Source organism: Ambystoma mexicanum, chromosome 12 (assembly GCF_040938575.1).
Source record: "Ambystoma mexicanum isolate Mex_15411 chromosome 12, UKY_AmexF1_1, whole genome shotgun sequence".
Taxonomy (NCBI): Eukaryota; Metazoa; Chordata; class Amphibia; order Caudata; family Ambystomatidae; genus Ambystoma; species Ambystoma mexicanum.
In genome coordinates, this window is record NC_090936.1 from 434,159,234 (window position 1) to 434,180,135 (window position 20,902).

The following is a 20,902-nucleotide window of genomic DNA, read 5'->3' on the forward strand; positions in this document are numbered from 1 at the left end:
TTGGTATTTTTTGCCAGAACTCGATTCTAAAATGGCGTTTGTGTTCTCTTCTGTGACTCCAACCCACGTCCAGCCCTTTGTTCCACATTTTGGCGGGCTTCTCCAGAGAAGCCTCCAAAAGTGGTGCCACTCTGTCTGGGTACCACAGGGGGTGTGAGAGGGGGTTTAGGCACCCTGGACTGAGTTACCTTGGTAACTCAAGTCGCACTCTTGTGTGATTGGCCCAAGTGGTGAGCCGGCCGGCTCACCACTTAGCATGTTTGACAGCTAGGCTGAGTGAATGAGGGGTCTGCTGCATAAAAGTAGGGCTTTGGGGACTGGAACTTCAAAAGTCGCCACAGGACCTAAGAATCCGAGGAGGGAGAAGCTGAGCCAGCCTGCAACGACGACACCACCGGTGGAGCCCTGCTGAACCGTCTCACCACTTTTCCCAACAACAGCCCGGAGAGTCTTCTTCCTTCGACTGGTGGGGATAACCAGTCTACCTTCTTTTCGCCTTCCTGGATCATCTCGTGGCCGCCTTGACTGTGCCAAGCACCCCGGTAACCGGGATACCATGTTTTCACCACTACTGTGAACCGAAAGGGTAGTACCTTTGTACCGGAGAACTCCGCGGCTGGTTTCTTCCCTGGCAGTGCAACGACCTTCATCTTTCCTCCACGACGAGATCTTCTCTTCCTCTGGACGACGCTGCGACTTGCACCCGCTGCCAGGAACAACTGCCCCCGCTGGAGGATCCTCTCCATTTAAGGTACCGTGTTCCGCCTGGCTTCCCTTGCAACCGATTGAACGGGGTGTATTAAATCCTCGTCTCTCGAACCTGGGTTAGCCTGGGACACCTTAGCTAACTTTTCTGAACTGAACTAAACCTTTTTCGAACTACCTCCACAAACTTCAAAGACTCTGTGTAACTGTCTGATCTTGGGCACCTTCCGCCTGGCTCCCTTGAAAGTGGGCCTGGCACCTAAACTTCCTTGCTCACTAGTAGACTGTGTCTTCCTAACTTGCTGTGGTTCTTTAAAAAGTGTTTAGTGTGTATGCTTCCATAATTCTGCTTTTCCCTCCCTTTTTATTTAACTTGTTGGAATGCCATTGAACGTTAAGCGCTCACCTCTGTCTGGAAATAAGTGGTGTTAACTAAGGCTTGTCCAACAAGTAATCAGGGATGTACATATGATAATAGTGATTGTGTTTTGAACTTATCTTACCAATTTAGTGCTAGTGTGTTTTACAAGTGTGTGTTAAATAAATAATTATATACTTTTATACCCAAGCTCTGGTCAGTGTTTGCTTGTGCTACTGTATTTCTGTACCTTTTTTGTGTGCTCTGTATACTGCCTAACTCTTCTTGAGGGAAGTCTGACTGCTCAGCCACAGCTACCAAGTGAATCTGTGTGGTACAGACTGCTACCAGTCTGAAGGTAACACACACTGATTCGGTGATTATCAAAGACTGCATCAATAGAATTACTGCGGAGGTTCGACTTGTCCCGGTTCTGCCTAAAATCATGGGGCAAGCTGTTCGGGGGAATTTTCATTCAATGGCTAATTTCCCTTACCTAGTGAGTCCCCCAGCAGCTTTGCTGGATTTCTGGAGTTTATTTTTTTCACTTGGTAAGAGTGTGAGCTTTTCCTCCACTATTACCTATGTTTTGCTATGTGTATTTCCTCTGTTTTTGTGATTGTGGACTCTGGAGTACACCACTTCAGTATCCCCCTTTTGTGTGTTACACAGCACCTTCAGTGCAGTGACACAGGGTTGTCTTTTAGACGTCCCACCAACTTCATTTCTGGGGCTGACAACTGTCCCCCAGAAAAGGGTAAAGTTGCCATTAACTTTACTTAGTCATTTAACCACAGATCCAGTACACCCCATTTTACATGGAGTACTCGAAAGGGTTAAGCTTTAGCCCTTCTTATCTGTACCTCCTAGAGCATTGTTTCGCGCTCTTAACATTTAGACTTGGCTGGTGGCAGTGGTATCTACCCTAACTTTTCTACCACGATTATACTAGATAAACGTGGTATTATTTTAGGCTATTATATTAGCCTTGAACTTAAACCCACTTGACCAAATACTTTTTCTTTTGGCTCCGGTCGGGTTTATTCACCATTTCTCTTTGTTAAAGTCCTTCTTGTGTTTTACTTTGCACGGCAAACCAGGTTTGCCTTCTTTGTTCACTGTCTTTTGGCGGGCTTCTGCCAAGAAGCCCTCCTCTAGGCTCCTGGTTGTGTAGGTGGGCTGAATGTAAGGGAGGGGTGTAGTCACCCCCTGCACAGGGTATCCTTGGAAACCCAAGTCGCACTTTGCCATGATTGGCTGAGGTGGTTGTCCGGGCCGGACACCCCCCTGCTGCGTGATTGACAGCCAGTCTGTGTGAATGGGGGATTTTCGCATAAAAGGCAGGAGTCTTGGGCTAGAAGTCAGTCGCCACTGGAACTAGAAGGAACCGAAGAGAAGCGGGAAGAAGTCGGCTGCTGCAACTATCCCGTCCCGGTGAAGCCCTGCTGCAGTCCTGAGCTATCTACCCTTCGACCAGAGAAGATCCAGTCCGGAGTCGCCTTCCCTTAGCCTGGTGGGGATAACCAGTTCATCTTCCACAGCCAGAGGATCCTCTTTGTGGTCGAAATAGCTGCACACTGCTGTAGTGGTCCGAATAGCCATCTGAAGAGCCTCTCCTGTTTTTAAGGAGCGCACCTTTTATCCACCGTCTGCTGCCGGCTTCAGCCCTGTGTGGTGCAGACCCCTCCCGACGTCGTCCTTCTTGCCGAAGCACCAGGAACCGTGGGTCTGCAGGAAACTACCAGGAACAACTGCCATGGCACCAGCTTCTTCATTGAATAAGGTACTGTGTTCTGCTCAAGGAAATTTGGGTGAATCCCTTTTCTTCGCCTCCAAGGCTTGCTCTTGTCTTCCCTCCTTCTTATAACTTTTGCTTCCTCTGTTGACAATATCCAAGTACTCCTGGCTATGTTGAATCGTGAACAATCCGACTGTGTGATCCTCAACAGGAACCCGGTTCCACTTGACACTGGCTCCGGCCTATTGACTTTTGAAGTTCCTTCTAAGAGTGTTCTCTGTTTCTGTCTGCCTTGACAAAAGTATTGCCTATGATTTTTGCCCCCAACTCTCTCTGGGTATCTCAGGTGCGAAGTGTATTTTTGCCCCCGGTAACATTTCTTGCCGCGGATACGGGTTTCTTTAGTAAAACCCAACTGTCATTACTGTCAGAAAGTGATTGCAAGTGTATTCTGGGTAACGTCTTTTGTTTCACAACACCGGTCTGCTAAAACACAGGGTACTTACCTTGAAGTTATACCATACAAATAGTTGTAGTATATTTTACGTATGGTTTTGTATTAATAGAAGCGTCGTGTTTATAACAAATGGTTTAAAAATAAATGTACTTATATTTTTTACCTGCAACCTTGACTCAGTGTTTGCTTGAGTCACAATAATTGTCGTCCCTTTGTGTAATCACTGCTACTACTCATTTACTCTCGAGATAAGCCTGGCTGCTCTGCTACTGCTACCACTTTAACATAGCAGTACAGGCTTGTACCAAAGGTAAAACTTGTATTACCACCTGTAGTCTTGTGTGTAGTGGTCCCTAAGGGCACTGGACAGGATTCTGCCTAACACAAGCCACAGAAAATCTTCGGATACAGTTTGGTGCCCGATTCTCCAGATACCTATGAGGACAGTCAAGAGCCTCTTTCCGACACCCTAAGAGACTCATTTTGGCGCCGTAGGGCGGGGGATGACGATGTCCCACCCGTAGGCACGCCTGGGTCCTCCAAATGGACTACGGAGAAATTCGAAGGGTGTATGGACCGGCCGGAGAGGATGATCAGGCTTTCTGATCATCCACCCCCAAAAAGTTCTCGTCAATAGCCTAACCCTCAATCTTCTTATTTTCAAGAAGATCAACCTTCTGTCCCCATCCAACAGGAAGACATTGTCCACATGGACACCTATAGGGACATTTACGATGAAGAGGAAGATACTTCCTTTCTGCAGAATTATGAAGAGGAACAGCAGGGTACCACAGACAATTGGGATGAAACCCAATAAGAGGGAACAGACCCATGGACACTGCCACATCAAGATCAGGACACTGATGTTTTGTGTCTAGATTCCCCTCCGTCCACCCCTCAAGTAGCGTCCAACCGTATAAATTTACTGGAGCTATTAGCGGTGTTAAAGGCCTTTCAGATGCAACTGCAAGGTAAGACAGTGCTGATTCTAACAGACCGTACTACAGCCATGTATAACCTGAACAAACGGGGGCACTCACTCTCCAGGGCTATACAAGCTGTCCCAAAACATTTGGATATGGGCTCTCAGACACAAGATGTTTCTGCTGTCCCAACATGTTTGTGGGGAACTCAATCTTCTGGCAGACGTGCTCAGCAGAGACTTTCCTCTGCCCAAAGAATACTAATGGTGTCTGCACGAAGACATTGTGTCCAACGTCTTCGCAGAATGGGGCTTCCCAGAGATCGACCTTTTCGCAACTCAGGAGAATGCCCAATGCCAAGACTACGCCTCCTGGTACCCCCAGAACCGCTCCAAGGGGTTCGGTCTCTGTATAACATTGTCAGGGAACTATGTCTACGCCTTTCCCCCGACTCCCCTTCTCAACAAGATACTGCACAAGATGCACCAGGAACCAGTTACCATGATACTGGTGGCCCCCATGTGGGCCCACCAACCCTGGTTCGCTCATCTGATGGAAATGTCCCTCTCCCCACCAGTGAAACAACCCTGCCCCTACAACATGTTGTCTCAGGACAGAGGGGAGGGGGGGACTCCACACCCATGCCCACAAACTCTGAACTTAGCAGCTTGGCTCCTGAGGTCATAGAGCTTGGACACCTACAGTTCCCTTAGAGGTGCATGGACATACTCAGGGAAGCTAGGAAACTAAACACACATTATTGCTAGGCCAGCAAATGGAAACTTTTTGCCATCTGGTGTAATTCCAAGGATGTCAATCCCATTTATTGCTCACCCACACACATTGTGCTGTTCCTAACCCATCTGTTGGACACTGGGTTAGTCTTCAATTCCCTAAAGGTTCTTCTGGCTGCACTGTCAGCCTACACCACATCACAACTAAAGGTGTTGTGGTGGAAGATACCGGTGATTAAGGCCTTTATGGAAGGGATTAAGAGGATTTACCCTACCATTCCTCACCCAGCTCCTTGGTGGGATCTAAATGTGGTTTTAACCAGGCTCATGGGAGCTCCCTTTGAGCCTATGCATAAAGCAAGTCTAAAAGACCTGATTTATAAAACGGCCTTCCTAGTGGCTGTCACTTCTATTAGAAGAGTTAGCGAACTACAGGCTCTTTCTGTTCTAGACCCCTTTGTCACAGTCCACAGGGATAAGCTAGTTCTGCGCACTCAACCCAGATTTGCGCCTAAATTCATCTCGAAGTTCCATGTGAGCCAATCGATTGAACTACTACTTTTTTCCAGAATCCCACTACTATGGCCGAAAGAAGCCTTCACACACTAGATTTGTGCAGGTCAGTCATGTTCTAGCTGGAAAGAACTAAACCACTGAGAAAACCAAACCAATTTTTCATTTCAGTGGCAGCTGGTAGAGAAGATGATCCTGTCTCTAAATCAGCTATCTCAAGGTGGATTGTCAAATGCATCACACTGTTATACTCTTGCTAAGAGAGAACTGCCCTTCAAGCCTTGAGCACATTCTACTTGAGGCACTGGGACATCCATAGCATTCATTGCAAATGTTCCCCTTGAGTCCATTTGCAAAGCAGCAACCTGAAGTTCTGTACACACCTTTACAAAACACTATTGCCTAGACACTCATTCTAGGTCTGATTCTCGGGTGCGACAAGCAGTACTAAGACATCTTTTCTCTACTGTTCCTTCTCACAACCCACCTCCAACTCCCCGTACTGCTCGCTATTCTATGCACAGCATGTGATTCGAAGAAGATTAACAAGCATCAGAAGACATGCATTACTTACCGTAATAGCATTTCTGATGATTGTATATACTTAGATTCACATGCGCCCTCCCTACCTCCCCGCTCGGGGCGGAAGGAACATGGACGTCTTACTACTTTCTCTCTTTATGTACTCACTCACTATAGCGTTGGGCTCTCTCATGACAGAAAAAATACAATCGGAGTGACCTCGGCGCGTGAGGGATTTCGGGTATGCTACACGTCACGATAGGGATGGTGTTACAGACACGCCTATGCCGACGTCCCCTTTCGGTCCCCGAAAGACAAGATGCAATACTCTGCGGTTACCACTGGATGTCGGACCATAAGCACAGCATGTGAATCTAAGCAGATGCAATCATCAGAAATGCTATTACGGTAAGTAATGCATGTTATATTTGTACAGTGCACGTATGCCCAAGGGCATCTTGGCGCTAAGCAGCAGAGATGAGGAGGTGAATAAGCAGAGTGACTACCTAAAAGAGGAAAGTCTTCAGGGATCACAGGAAAGCCAAATGATCAGCCATAGCTCGAAGAGCCCAAGGCAACTAATTCCAGGCTTTAGCAGCTGCCACGGAGAAGGCACGGCCTCCTGTCCGTAACAGTCTGATACGGGCAAACAATAGCAAAAGGGCAGACTGCGACCGGAGGGTGCGAGCAGGGACATACTGAAAACATTTTTCCTGAAGATACTGAGCCCATAATTTGTAAAAGGCCCAATGCACTTGGCACGTAGATCTGAACAGGATACGCTGCTCAATCAGGAGCCAGTGCAACTGTCTAAGGGGCAGTGCTCGTGCTGGAGGATGAAGAATTGCTCTGGTCACTGCATTCTGGTGCAGCTGGATATGATTTTTCAAGTAGCGTGGTTGACCATAGTACAATGAATTACAGTAATCGGCCGTGCTAAGAACAAGTTCCGCCACCACTGAAGTATTTAAATGGCAAGGAATGAAGGGAAAAACATTTCGTAGGGTGCAAAGTTTGTAGTGGCCCGATTTACACACCGCACTCACCTGCTATGCCATCAAAAGAGAGGATGAAAGCTTCACCCATAGATTTTTCACCGAAGGGAAATGGGCCAAGGGAAGCAGGTCAGTTCTCGGGAGACTAGAAGGAAAGTGGACTAGCTGTGCCAACCACAAGGACCTTTGTCTTGTTGCCATTAAGTTTTAGCCAGTTAGTCATCCAGGCGCCAGTATCCGCAAGACAACTCCTAAACCGAGACGCAGTTTCAGGGCGAGAGAGATCCAAGCGAACCAGGATCTGTGTGCCGTCCGCGTAAGAGTAAAAACGAAAGCCATGTGACAAAATGAGAAGAAGCAGAGGACGAATATAAATGTTGAAAAGAATCGGTGAAGGAGCGGGATACCTGTGGCACTCCGCACAGTAATGACATAGCCTTCGAGCAAAAAGGACGCAGAAATACTGATTGGGACCGATCAGCAAAGAAGGCAGCGAACCAGCTCAACACTTGGCCCCCAGGCCAGCGTTCGACAACTGTGACATCAGAATGGAATGGTCCACAGTGTGGAAAGCCGCCGACAGTTCCAATAAGAGAAGTGCTCCCACCCCGCCCTGATCGGGCGGGTTAGTTTGTCCAGCACGGATTTGAGCACTGATTCGGTTCCCCTTCCCTGCCGAAAGCTGCACTGATAATGTATCTCCCCTCCCTATTTACTATAGTGCGAGTGATCTGCAGCCTTGATGTGTGCCTGATCCATACCAGCACTCCCCTGGAGAATGATGAGACGGTTGTACCAATCGCTCTGCCCTTCCAGCATGACAGCAGCGCACTTACCCGCTGCGCATCAAGATGGGTCTCCTACAAGACCACCAAATCCACCTTTTGTCTGATAAGATACAAACAAATCGTGTCCCTCTTCACTACATTGAGCCCTCTGACATTCCAAGTGAGTATGTTAAGCGCAGCCATGGGACAGTCCCCATTTTCTCAGTTCCCGTCCTCCACTTATAAAAACTGGACCAAGACCCACATGTGTTTGGCAAGTCAACCAAAAGCTAGCAACCCCTCACAACCCCCAACACCATCCCCTCCCCAACATTGGCGCAACCCAACCCCCTCACGCAATCTGGCAAAATATCCCTTCCCCAAAAACCTAATTTTGTCTCCACCTCAGTACCCCTGCCCGACCCGTACAGCCAAATGCAAGAGTGACGTTAGAGCTCCCGAGGGAGCCGCCCCTACAATACCACCCACAGTTCACCTTCCTTAACATTAAACTCCAGAGTAACCATCCTTCCATTCGTCTCATATACTCCAGCCTGAGAAACCACCCCACCCCTCAAACTACAGTATTGAACGAATGCCCCCGCCCGCCAGGGTCAGAAACTAACCCGCCCTTGCCTCCATTATCAACCATTATCTTCCAGTCCTTAAGGTATTGAGTCAGTAGCCTTTCCACTGGTGACTCCGCTGCAGTCACCTGACTGACCGGGGGTGGGGAGGTCAGTCCACAGGCACTCCCCTGCCTAGAAGCTGCGTTACCTGAAATCATAGTGTGAAATCAGTGCTTCACATCACTCGGTCGATGGAAAAAATAGAGTGCCCTTTTGCAAGCACTTTCAACTTTGCATGAAAAAGCATCATGTACTTTTACCAATGTCCCTACCTCTGCCTCACTTTATCGTAGGACTTATGCTGTGTTTGCACCTCCTTTGTCAAGTCGATGAAGACCATGATCTTCATGCTGCCCACCTTGTAGACCGAGGTTCTCCTTGCATCCTGAAGTATTGCATCCTGATCCTGGAAATGTAACAACTTAGTCACTATGGCCCGCTGCAGTGCCCCGATTGGAGGCCTCCTTCCAGGGACCATATACCCCCTCTCAATGGTGAACCACATCGAGAGACCCTGCATCTTAGGAGTTGCCACAAAAAGCTGTTTCAAGTAGTACTCCATGCTGAGGCCTTCCTCCCCCTCGGTGACCCCAAGTATTCTGACGTCGCTCCGCCGGGACCGGCCTTCCGTGTCCTCAGCTCTAACTTCCTGCGCCCTCGTGGCAGCCGTGAGTGCGTCAATCCGGGATTGCATCACAGTCACTGTGTCCTCCACCTCCCCCACTTTGTTCCACCTGCGACACTTGTTCCCCCATCTTAAAGTCCGCCCTCACCAGTGAGATCTCCACGGGCACCATTTGTACTTTCTCTAAGGGTGTTCTCGAGTGATTGCCTCCAACAACTTTCCCAACGCCACATTTCCACAGGTTCGGGATCCCCAAGTTCTTCCGCCAGGGGCCCTTTTGGCTTGAGTTGCCTACTTTTGCCCCCCATGCATTGCTCCAACTTCTGCTGTTGGACCTTGACTATCGTGTAAGCCGCCAGCCTCCTGGGCCTCTCTCTTGCTCCCCTCAGATCACACCTGAGCAAAGACAACCACAGCGTGGCCCTCAGAGGAATCTCCCCTGCTTCGTACAGTCTGTGTCGTCTTTGACCCCCTGGCATGTCAGCAATGGCATGGGTGCCTTCTGCCATTCAGTACAGCCTTCCAGCACCTACTCGCTGAGGCACAGTGACAGGGTCCTCCAATAAATTCTCCGTCTTCCTGGCAAGTATTCATTCCTGGGTGCAGCCTCCACGATGAGCATTATTGCCCCACCGGTCCCAGTTTTAAAGACGGCGTGTCCACATCCAGCCCCCAACAGCCCTTCCTTCACACAGGCTCCCCAGCTCTCCACCTTAACGCAGGAACTCCCTGTAGCCCCCCAGCTACCACACCAAGCTAGTTCGGTCTTCGGCTCTCCCTCTCTGCCCAAGGTGTACATGCAGGATCCCCGCAGCCAAAAGGCAGACTCAATAGCTGTCTACGACACCCTTGTGGTCTCCTCCAGCAATCCACACTTGCTCCACTCCCTAGAACCAGATCAAACCACCTCTGCACAAGGGCAGTCCATCACACACTTGCAGGCCTGCTTCTTTGGGTCACTTACAACCCAAGCCTCCACTAGCGCTCGACACGCAACACCTGGCCAAAGCTACCTCCACCTCTTCAGCAGGGGCAAATCCCCTACAGGATGAAGGGAGCTGGCGTCTCAGCTGTACCGAGCCGCTCCTGTCCCTCTGTAATTGCCATGATAGTTTGGTTGCCCGCGGCCCTCCTCCACCTGCACTTGTGACTTCCCAGCGTATCCTCACTCCAGCACGGCTGCCGGGCCCACTCACAGGGCTGCGCTGAGAAACATTCAGATGTCAGGCATCAGAGGTATCATGTTCGTAAGAGCATGAGCCAAGACGTTTAAGGCTCAATACATTCTCCCCCGTATCGTGGGAGGCTAGGATATGGTAGTATTTCAGCATCCGGCTCCCACGGTGTGACTGAGCTCACAGGAACCTGGCCATCTTGGTCGGGCTCTCTAGCACCACCTTCCTACAGAAAGTCCTTCTTGATTCCTTCCCGGCAAATGCTTTTTATTGGAGCACAACTGGACAGTCTCCAGCACCTCTACCGCGTTCGCTTACAGGGCCAAGAGCATTCTCGCGAAGACTAGTGTGACGAATCCCATGATGCCGTCACGCTTGCGAAGGGAGAGCTCCTTCCCATGGAGGCCATGTTGGTGAGGCCGCTACCTGATAGTCCCCCTGCGGTTGATACTCAGCGGTTGGATCTCATGGGAGGGGTCCCTTTGGGACCAATGACAACCACATTGGGAGAACACGTTATTCCCACCCAGCACGTGACCCTGGTGCCACTTTCCAGAGTTACCCCTCCTTTTTTCCTCTCCTCATTCCTCTTCACGCTTACCCTCACATCCTGTCTATTTTGCTAGGATAGCTCAAATAGAGTACTGAGATGAGGACTAATTACTAGTGAGCTACCATCTCAATACTCCCTTAGTACTGAGATGAGGAAGATTACTAGTGAGTTGCCATCTCAAAACTCACCTAGTTGAGACGAGGAGGGAATGCAGAGCAATACCGAGAACACAATGGAAACACTTTCAACAGTTTAGTGGTTCACGAACACTGATTGACAGAAGTAGGATAAAAGCCAACAAAGGACTTCACAGTTGGTCAAACCCCCCAAGGAGGAACCACGAGAGGCGAGAATAGCCTGCCGTGCAGAGGAAGAGAGAGTATGGGGCTGGTCCAGGGCAGGAGGACTGCGTGGCCCAGAAGAAGCACAATACTGCAGGTGCCTCAGAGACCGGGTGGATCGTGAAAGCACAGCAGCATGCCATTGCTGAGCAGAAGACACTTGCTGAGCCGCTGCAGGCAGAAGGAAGCTCCGGAAAGTTACAGGAGTACCGTGAGTAAGCCCAGCTGCCTCATGGAAACCAACACTGGCATTACCCATAACACAAGGTACACAGAATCCACACGGGCTCGGAAACCTCAAGGACGTTATTGCAAAAGCCATTAAGGCAAGTCTGGGACTTGCACCCAAATCGTACATGGACTTGTACTAAGGCTTAGCAGGAGAGTGCACCAAGTCCACAGAAAGGGAGAATAAAGCCAGAAAGGCAAGTCTGGGACTTGCACCCAAATCGTACATGGACTTGTACTAAGGAATGACAGAAGAGTGAACCAAGTCTACAGCTTGGATTGAGCATCCAGGCAACGTTTCTTGAGTGCAACACTTGTTGATAGGCAATAAGGTCTGCGGCCAAGGGTTGAGGACCTATGACAGCTTGAAAAGGGTATCCAGGCTGTTCCTTGAGGGTAAGCTAAAGCTACCAACCAGGATCCTGGACCCCAAGAACTGATTTGTAAGGCTGGGGAAAGAAAGACCTTTCTCGGACAGCCAAGGTAATTAAACAGAGAATCTGATCAAGACAAGAACTGCCATTTGATCAGGAGTAAGGAGTCTTCCCCCCCCCCCTTCCCGGAATCAAGAAGATATCAACTTTTCTTTAATTCATTCGGTGTGTCGGGGACCGAGTTAAGATTTTATTTTGACACTGAACAGTGGGACTTTTACTTTGGGCATTCTGACACTAGTTATTTCCGTTGAGGCAGGGAATCCCCTGCTAGAGGTAGGGTGAGTTAAGGTTTTCTTTTCCTTTTGCTCCTTTTGATTAAACGTTTATAGCCAACACCATGGCCTCTCTGTGTCAGAGTCTTACTTCTGCATCCTTACACGGCATGATGGTCTCCAGCATTACACTCATACAACACTGCTGGCTTCATATGCATCCTGTTCAGGAGTTCTCTGACACGCGCTTGCAGCAAGTCACTGATTATTAGGATATAAAGGTGTTCCTCGCGCGTTCGTTTCACAATGCCCTTTTCTGGTGGTCAGTGAGCACCATCCTTTGTGCAAGGGACACCTTCATACCACCAAACCACCAGATCACAGGTAGAACCAATGCCTTCCTGGAGTTATAGGGAGCCCACCCCGACGATCTACATGCCAGGGGTCCTTGGTTGTAACCAAAAAATTCCTTTCCTATAAACTTCCTGGAGTGGAAAGCAATGTTTTTGGCTCTGAAATCCCTTCACCAACACCTCCAGAGGAAGATGGTTTGGGTATTCACAGACAACACAACCACCACTTTTTATATCCTTAAAAAGGTGGCACTAGATCACCCATCCTCTCTATGAAAACAGTGTATCTGTAAATGGTCGATTGCGTACCATATGTTCTTGTTCCCCTTCCACCTACCGGGCAACCACAACTTGGTGGCGGACTCCCTCAGCAGGGAACAAGTGGGAATTCCTCCATGTGGGCAGTCCCAGACAGTCACGTCTGCCGCAGTGACTAGCTGCCTGGTTCACTCTGAGTTCTACAGGTCACCAGCATCAATTGCTATGGTGCCTCTGTGCATAGATTGGAAGTAATCCTTGGGAGTTAACGCCATCAGATTAACTTTGACCCCACAAATGTCAGGTCCTGTAAAGATGATTTTTTATTTTTATTTATTTGGCATTTTGTAGTGGATTTTAAGATTTCTATATCATGCAGACTGTTTCCAGTTGTTACCAGCGGTGTCTTAAGAGACTGCAACATAATTTGAGACAATGAGGGCTGTTCCTTTTGCTGCTTTCCGTTTGCACAAGCCTTCTTCCTAATCATTATTTCTCCAGCATGGGGTCTGGCATGGATTCACATGCTCATGAATATTCCCCGTCGTCAGGCTGGGAATCCTCGGTAAAGAAAAAACCAGTATCAGTTTCGTTTCTGATCTGTCTTTCGTAGTAGTAACCAATCACTGGTCTCTGCGTCATACTGACCACAGCCAATGACTGCCCTCTACCTAAGCACCGCCTCTGGCAGCCATCTTCAGATTTTTACCCCACGTTCATGTGTTGGGATCCTCGTGCTATTGCTCTTGAGCGTTAGTGCTATTTTTTCACGTTTTTGCTCAAAAAATTCGTTTTTTTCGATCAAAAGAGCCTCAAGCTCCACCGACTCTCCATCCGATCAACGGGGACCCGTGTCGGATTTGTCTGTGCCCCTCAAGGGTGAAGATTTCGTCGAGCTACGCTTTGGAGGACTCCAGAAGCTTCTCAGGCCCGGACATGGCCCAGGAGAAGGGAAGCTCGACTCCCGGAAAGCTGTTCAGGGTCTGCCCTGGATGCCAGCTACAGAACGTCTTTGAGGACGAACACTCCTTTTGTCTCTACTGCTTACATGAGGACAAGACGCACGTGGAGAACGACTGTGCGTTTTGCGGCAATATGTCGGAGCGGACCATGTAGGACCGCCATCAACGTCTCGCCAACTGGCTGGAAGGGAAGAGCCCGTCTGGCGAGAAGAATAGGAAGAAATCCGAGCAGTCTTCTAAGACCTTTGAGGACGCCCCGGCGACGGGGTTCCAACACAAGGCCAAGCACCGCAAGTCCGCTGGCACCGGGAGCGCCGAACGGTCGGGCTCTACGGGCGCCAGGCAGGGCGCACCCTCCCCGGCACCTTCAACTACGAGCCAACGCTCTGGGTCGGGTAAGAGGAAGGGCGAGCACCCGGCGAAGCTCCTGGAGAGGCCCCGGTCGAGCTCGAAGGCCCCATCGGAGGGGGAGTGAGGCAGTGTCCCCCCCCCTCAAGGATAAGGCGGTGAGCGCACCTAAGGTGGTGAAGGCCTTAATCCATCCGGCCAAGCCCTCTATCGATACTGTCGCGGCGACCCTGGCTCAGCCTGTGGAGGCTACACCAGTGGTGGCGACCTCGGGGCTCAGAGTCTCCCTGCCACCTCGGAGGGAGTCCTCTTTTGTGCCCATCGATAGGACCCCCGTGAAATCCCCGGCGGGGAAGAAAAAGGGGGGGGGGCAGGGCGTCGTCGTAGATTCGGCTTCAACTTCAGAGGAAGAGCTGATCGAGGTCTTAAACCACGGCCCTGGCGTGGAAGAAGACCGGCCCGTCGGGATGGATCCCGACGCGGGTGACGACGACATCGTCGAGGGTGCCGACGGGGCCCCTGATCGCCCGTCGGATTCCCCTCTGCCAGCGCCGCAAGACAACTCGGCGGCCATTTTGTTGGCTATACAGTCCTTATGCTCAGAGATAAGGACGAGAATACCGTTGCCGACGGAGGAACCTCTCCCGTCGGGGGATCCTGAACCGGGACCTTCTGGCGTTCCCCCGCCCAAGAAAAGGATTCACCCTCCACCTCCTTTTCAGCCGTCGCGCACCGTCCAGCCCTCCTCCCCGTCCACCCGAGGGGATGACACGGGGACTGACACGGCAGCGACGGGTACGGACTACGAGGTATACGACGAGGATCTACCGTCGTCACCTCCCACCAGGGCTTCTCCGCCCGACGAGATTGGTTCGTTCCACTCCATGATCGCCAGGGCATCCGAGGTTTTCCAACTCTGCCCTGAGGAGAAGAAAAAGAAAGGATTCCTTTATCAACGGCGCGAGGCCAAGAGGAAGACGGTCCTCGCGGTGCCTCTACTGGACGACATTTGGGATGAGGGCCTCACCCTCCTCAAGAAACCTTTCACTACGCCAGCTAGAAGAGACCGGTACGAGAAGAAGTAACAGGTCCCGGACGTGGCCCCCCTGTGCCTCCGGGCGCAGCCTACCCCGGACTCCGTCGTCTCCGTGGCGGCCAGGAAGAAAGCAGGGGGGGGGTGCGGCCTCCACATCGACTTCCCCACCGGACGGCGAGGGAAAGAAATTGGACACTATGGGACGCAGGGTCATCTCGTCTGCAGCGACGACGATTAAAGCGGCCAACGCCTTGGCTATCGTGGCCCGCTACGACAGGGAGCTATGGAACAAACTGGCTCCCCTACTGGACTTCCTACTGGACGACAAGAGGGCGGATGCCCTGGAGATCCTACAGGAAGGTGAGGTGGCGTCGGACCACGCCATCACTATTGCGACGGACATCGCCGACACTGGGTTTCGCCAGTTGGGCAACGGCGTGTGCCTTAGGCGGCGTGGATGGCTCAAGGCTACGGACTTCCGTCAAGACGTACAGACCAGAGTCCTGGACATGCCGTTCGATGGGAACAACCTGTTTGGGAAAACGGTGGACGATTCCCTTCAGGCCATTAAAGCGGACACTGAGACGGCCCGGGCCCTTGGGGTTCTGCAGCAACGACGGACGCCCTTTCGGAGCAGCGGAGGCAAGGTCGCCTCCAAAGGTTCCGGCGGCGGTTTCTCCACCTACCGTCAAGCGGCCCGCTCGTCGTCTCAGGAGGCCTACAGAGGACGAGGCAAGTCTGGCGGACCCCGCCGTCGCCAAGGAGGTCAAGGCGGCAAAGCCTTGTCGAAACAGGATTGAACCGACCGTGGGGTTGGGCCCCCACCGATGCACCCCGGTGGGAGGCCGGCTGGCGAGCTTCGTCAGCGTGTGGGAGTCCATCTCCACCGACCGTTGGGTGCTGGACGCTTTAGCCCGGGGCCACGCGCTCGAGTTTCAAAGAAGGTGCCCGCGCGTCCCCCCCGTGGCCAGAAAAGAGCTTCATGTCCCTCAGCTTCTCCTGGAGGTAAGGGCGATGCTCAGGAAGGGCGCCATCGAACTCGTCCCAAAGAGGCTTCGGGACTCCGGAGTTTACTCGAGATACTTCCTCGTGAAGAAGAAGACAGGAGGATGGCGCCCCATCCTAGACCTGCGACGTCTGAACAAATTCATCAAGGCGCAGAAGTTCCGGATGGTCACCCTCCAGCACGTCCTGGGTCAGCTGGAGGAAGGAGACTTCCTGTCGTCGTTGGATTTGGAGGATGCCTACTTCCATATTCCCATCCTAAAAGGGCACCGAAAATTCCTCAGGTTTGTGGTCCAAGGGCGTCACTACCAGTTCAAAGCCCTCCCCTTTGGACTACGGTCGGCACCCAGGGTATTCACCAAGTGCCTTGCACCGGTGGCGGCGCAGCTGCGCCGCGAGGGGATCCACGTCTACCCCTACCTGGACGACTGGCTCATCCGGGCCAAGACGAGGGAGCTCGCCGTGGAGCACACGTCAAGGACCGTCCAACTTCTCACGGACCTGGGATTCTCCGTGAACTACGCCAAGTCCCACCTGGTACCCCCGCAAAACGCACTGTTTCTGGGAGCGAAGCTCGACACAGTGTCCCTTCTGGCCTCCCCGTCGGAGGAAAGGACCAGGTCCATCCTGGGCAAGGTACAGCGGATGTTGGCTTCCGACGCGGCCAAGGTGATGTCCATCAAGTCCCTCCTCGGAATGATGTCTTCTTGCATCTACCTCATTCCCATGTGCAGGCTCCGGATGCACCCGTTGCAGGAGTTCCTGGACGCGCGCTGGATCCAAACGACGGGCGGCTTCGAGGAGAGGATCACACTCGACGAGAGTTTCCGCCGCGCGGTCCGGTGGTGGGGCACCCGCGCGCATCTGACGGCGGGCATGGACTTCCAGACCCCAGACCACCAGGAGACAGTGACCACGGATGCCTCTCTGGAAGGGTGAAGAGGGCACACCGAAAATCTACATGCGAGAGGCCTATGGCTCCCGACGGAGAAGTCCCTCCATATCAACGTCCTGGAGCTCCGTGCAGTGTTCTGGGCCCTCAGGTCCTTCCTTCCGTCCCTCAAGGGCAAGGTGGTGAGGATCTTCACCGACAACACCACCACCATGTTTTGCATCAGGAAACAGGGCGGAACCAGGTCCCCAGCACTGTCCAAGGAGGCGCAGGACCTGTGGCATTGGGCCGTCGCCCAAAGGATGTTTCTAGTGCCGTTTCATCTGGCAGGGATAAAAAACACCATCGCCGACTCACTCAGCAGGGAGCTGCGCTCGTGCCACGAGTGGGAACTACGGCAGGATCTAGTGGATCGCCTCTTCCGATGGTGGGGCACACCCCAGATCGACCTGTTCGCGACGGCGACGAACTCCAAGTGCCGGAGGTTCGCCAGCAGGTTTCCCCAGGCGAGGAGCATGGGTGATGCTTTCTCGTTCCCCTGGGAGGGCCTGTTCCTCTATGCGTTCCCTCCTTTGCCACTGCTAATCCAGCTCGTCAACCAGCTCAAGAGGTCACGGTGCAGGATGATCCTCGTCGCACCTGCGTGGCTGAGGCAGATATGGTTCCCGGACCTTCTGGACTTGTCAACGTCCCCGTCAATCAAGCTGCCGGTGGACGCGGATCTACTTTCCAGGGAAGGAGGCGCCATCCTCCACCACGACCCGAAATCGCTGAACATGCAGGCCCGGCTCCTGCAGCGCTAGAGTTTGGAGGATACGACATACCGGCCGACTGCAGAGAGGTTCTTGCAAAGGCCAGGGCGTCCTCGACTCTTAAATGCTACGGACACAAATGGAAGAGGTTCTCTGTCTGGTGCCACGCACAGAAGATTAACCCTCTACGGATTACGGCTCCCCAGGTACTGCCGTACCTGCTGACGCTGGCCAAAGCTGGACTGGCACACGCGTCCATCAAGATTCATCTTGCTGCGATCTCCCGATACACCAGAACCACGGGGCAGGCGTCCTTGTGGTCTCATCGTCTGGTGAAAGAGTTCATGAAGGGACTGTTCAGATCGTTCCCGCCGGTGAAGGCTCCAGCTCAACGTGGTGCTGACCAAGCTCATGGGACCTCCGTTCGAGCCTCTGCACTCGGCCCCGTTGAAGTTTCTGTCGTGGAAAACAGCGTTTCTTGTGGCCATCACCTCCGCACGACGGGTGGGAGAGATCCAGGCCCTTTCCTGCAAGGCCCCGTACTTGACTTTTCACGACACGAGGGTAGTACTCAGGACGCACCCCTCCTTCATGCCCAAGGTACCGTCGGACTTCCATCTCAACTAACCTTTGGTGTTGCCTGTGTTCTTCCCGTCGCCTTCGTCGCCGGCTGAGAGGACTTTGCACTCGCTGGATGTGGCTAGAGCGCTGAAGTTCTACGTGGACCGCACAAAGTGTTTTCGGAAGACGTCACAACTCTTTGTGAACTTTGGACCTGTCAATCAGGGGAAGGCTCTCTCGAAGGCTTCCATTTCCAGATGGCTCTCCGGCTGTATCATGTACTGTCATCGGTTGGCAAACCGACCGCTGCCTGGCCGTCCGAGAGCCCATTCCACCAGAGCGATCGCAGCTACCACGGTGTTCCTTTCTGGTGTGCCCCTGCTGGACATATGTAGGGCTGCTACGTGGAGGTCGACGCACACCTTCACGAAATTCTACTGCGTCGATCGGGATTCCAGTGAGGAGTCCAGGGTCGGCCAAGCAGTGCTGCGCAACCTGTTCGCCTGAGGTGAGCCTGGTGAGGAGGTAAGATGCTTAATGTTGAGTTTGATGTAATGCTTAATGTTGAGCCTTTGCCACCTCCCGTGGTTGTGCATGTGTGTACTGCTATGTATTCTTTATTCATGAGCATGTGAATCCATGCCAGACCCCATGCTGGAGAAGGAACAAGTTACTTACCTGTAACTGTTGTTCTCCAGCATGGGTCTGGCATGGATTCACATGCGAACCCTCCCGCCTACCCCTCTGCGGCTCTTCACTTGGTCATACTGCCACTTCACTTGCTTCCAAAATCTGAAGATGGCTGCCAGAGGCAGTGCTTAGGTAGAGGGCAGTCATTGGCTGTGGTCAGTATGACGCAGAGACCAGTGATTGGTTACTACTACGAAAGACAGATCAGAAACGAAACTGATACTGGTTTTTTCTTTACCGAGGATTCCCAGCCTGACGACGGGGAATATTCATGAGCATGTGAATCCATGCCAGACCCATGCTGGAGAACAACAGTTACAGGTAAGTAACTTGTTCCTTCGGGCTTGTTGGAACACTTTCAGGTCTCTTTAATTATAGATGCTCTTCCCCAGAATTATTGGCTTGCTACTGTATAGGACGGTATACTGTACTTTGCAATTCTGTGCAGGGTACAAGTTGCATGTTCCCGCCGCCTCCCTTCTCCTCTAGATAGAGCAAAGTAATTTCAATTCCATAATTCTTTCTGCCGACTTTGTAGTGTAATGACAATTGAGCGCTGTATATTGAATTGTACGGGCCAATCGCCATATGATGATGCATTTCCTCGATCTGAAAGATACTATTGCATGCATGTATCCCTCTTTTCAATTCGACTTTCCATTGTTCCACATTCGAGCCCTTTGCCTTTGGTCTGTGGCTAAATTGCTTTGCCCTCGTGTAGGGTGACTAAAGATTTTAGTACCAAATACATGGCAGTAAGAGATGTCACAGATGGAAGAATGGAACATGTTTCGCTTAAATGACAAGGTTCTTTAGGGCTTTTAGAATGAGACTGTAGTCTGATGTGTGTTTGGGTAAATTGCCACTCTGGGCCATTTTATTATCATGTATAGGTTTGCATTCTTACTGCGCACTTGCTTTTTCAAAAGAACTCCCATCCAGTGGATCTTCAATCGTTACTGTTTTGTAAAAGGATATTTTCACAAGCTAGCATTTGTTGTTTTCGAGAATAATTGTCACTGTTTCAGTTGTATTGATGGTGAAACTGATGGCCAGGAGCATTCAAAGAAATCAGGCATTCTGACGGACTGCTTTCGGTGCAGCACCTTGAGTGCAGGTCCTTTTTAGGCGTGCCCTGTTGGCTGCGGCTAGCAGGATGCAATGACCTATGTGCCAGTATATTGATATTTGCTTGAATACATAGACACCCGAATCACCGAAGAATACAGTCCTTTGTATGACAATATATTTAAGCAAGTCTGTGATGTACAAAGAAAAATAGGTCTGTGCAGATGTAACTGAAAAAAGGTTGTAACACTAAAGAATACAGAAAATGGCCGATGTAGGGATGCAGGTGTGCTCTTGATAGAACAGAATTGGGACATGGTCTGCACAAGCGTTTGTGTGCTCTGGTTTCCTTAAAGCAGCAGTATGTCTCAAATTATATAAAGCTGTCCTTAGAGTGGCCAGGAGTGTCCGATTTCAGTATTTTTTTTTTAACATTTATTTTTTAAAGCCTATTTTCATGACCTGGGGTGCTGTAGGCAAAGCTTCTTTTTTTCAAGAATTCTAAGATGAGCCTTAAACTAAGCTTTATCCTCTCCTGGCTATGCTTTCTAACCCTAATCGTGCTCGTAGTCTCGTTTTCCCAGCATGGACTTTTAGAACTGCATGTTTTAGGTGCTATCACATAACTATTCTTTTTCAATACTTTTTAAATGTGCGCTCTTACTGGAAATGTGAGCTTGCTAAACAAGTTTTCTGAAAATAAACATGATCTTTGTTTTACCGTTTATTTGATTTAGTATGTCATACAGACACAAACCAGACCCCAAAAGGCATTTGTGATCTGTGCATGATTTTGAAAGGCAGGGATAATAAAAAGAAAAACAAATGCTACCAAGCCCACCACAGTGCCAAAATATAGAGAAGGTACTGAGAACCACAGAACAAGCATACAACATGAATGTACTTGCTGTCATTTGAATCTATACCACTTATGGTTTTGCCTTCCCCATTCGTTGTTTATAGGTGCTTCCAGTCGGGGACGAGTGTCCATCTGGAACCCCATCCACTGAACAGCTGCCACTCCCAGGACCTTCCCTAACGCAGGTGCTATATGCCTTAGCTTTG

General features: G+C 51.1%; 1 protein-coding gene across 8 annotated transcripts in view; it reads left to right on the plus strand.

The window, feature by feature from the left end:
- Window positions 1-20,902, plus strand: part of WNK1 (WNK lysine deficient protein kinase 1) — a 2,404,646-nt gene that overhangs the window by 1,764,898 nt on the left and 618,846 nt on the right. For 7 of the 8 annotated variants that reach the window (XM_069628602.1, XM_069628603.1, XM_069628605.1 and 4 more), the window contains one exon: window positions 20,801-20,881. The exons of the other annotated variant lie outside the window; for it this stretch is intronic. In XM_069628602.1, the coding sequence (XP_069484703.1) occupies window positions 20,801-20,881 (81 nt within the window). The remainder of the gene's footprint in view (window positions 1-20,800; window positions 20,882-20,902) is intronic. 8 annotated transcript variants of the gene reach the window in all.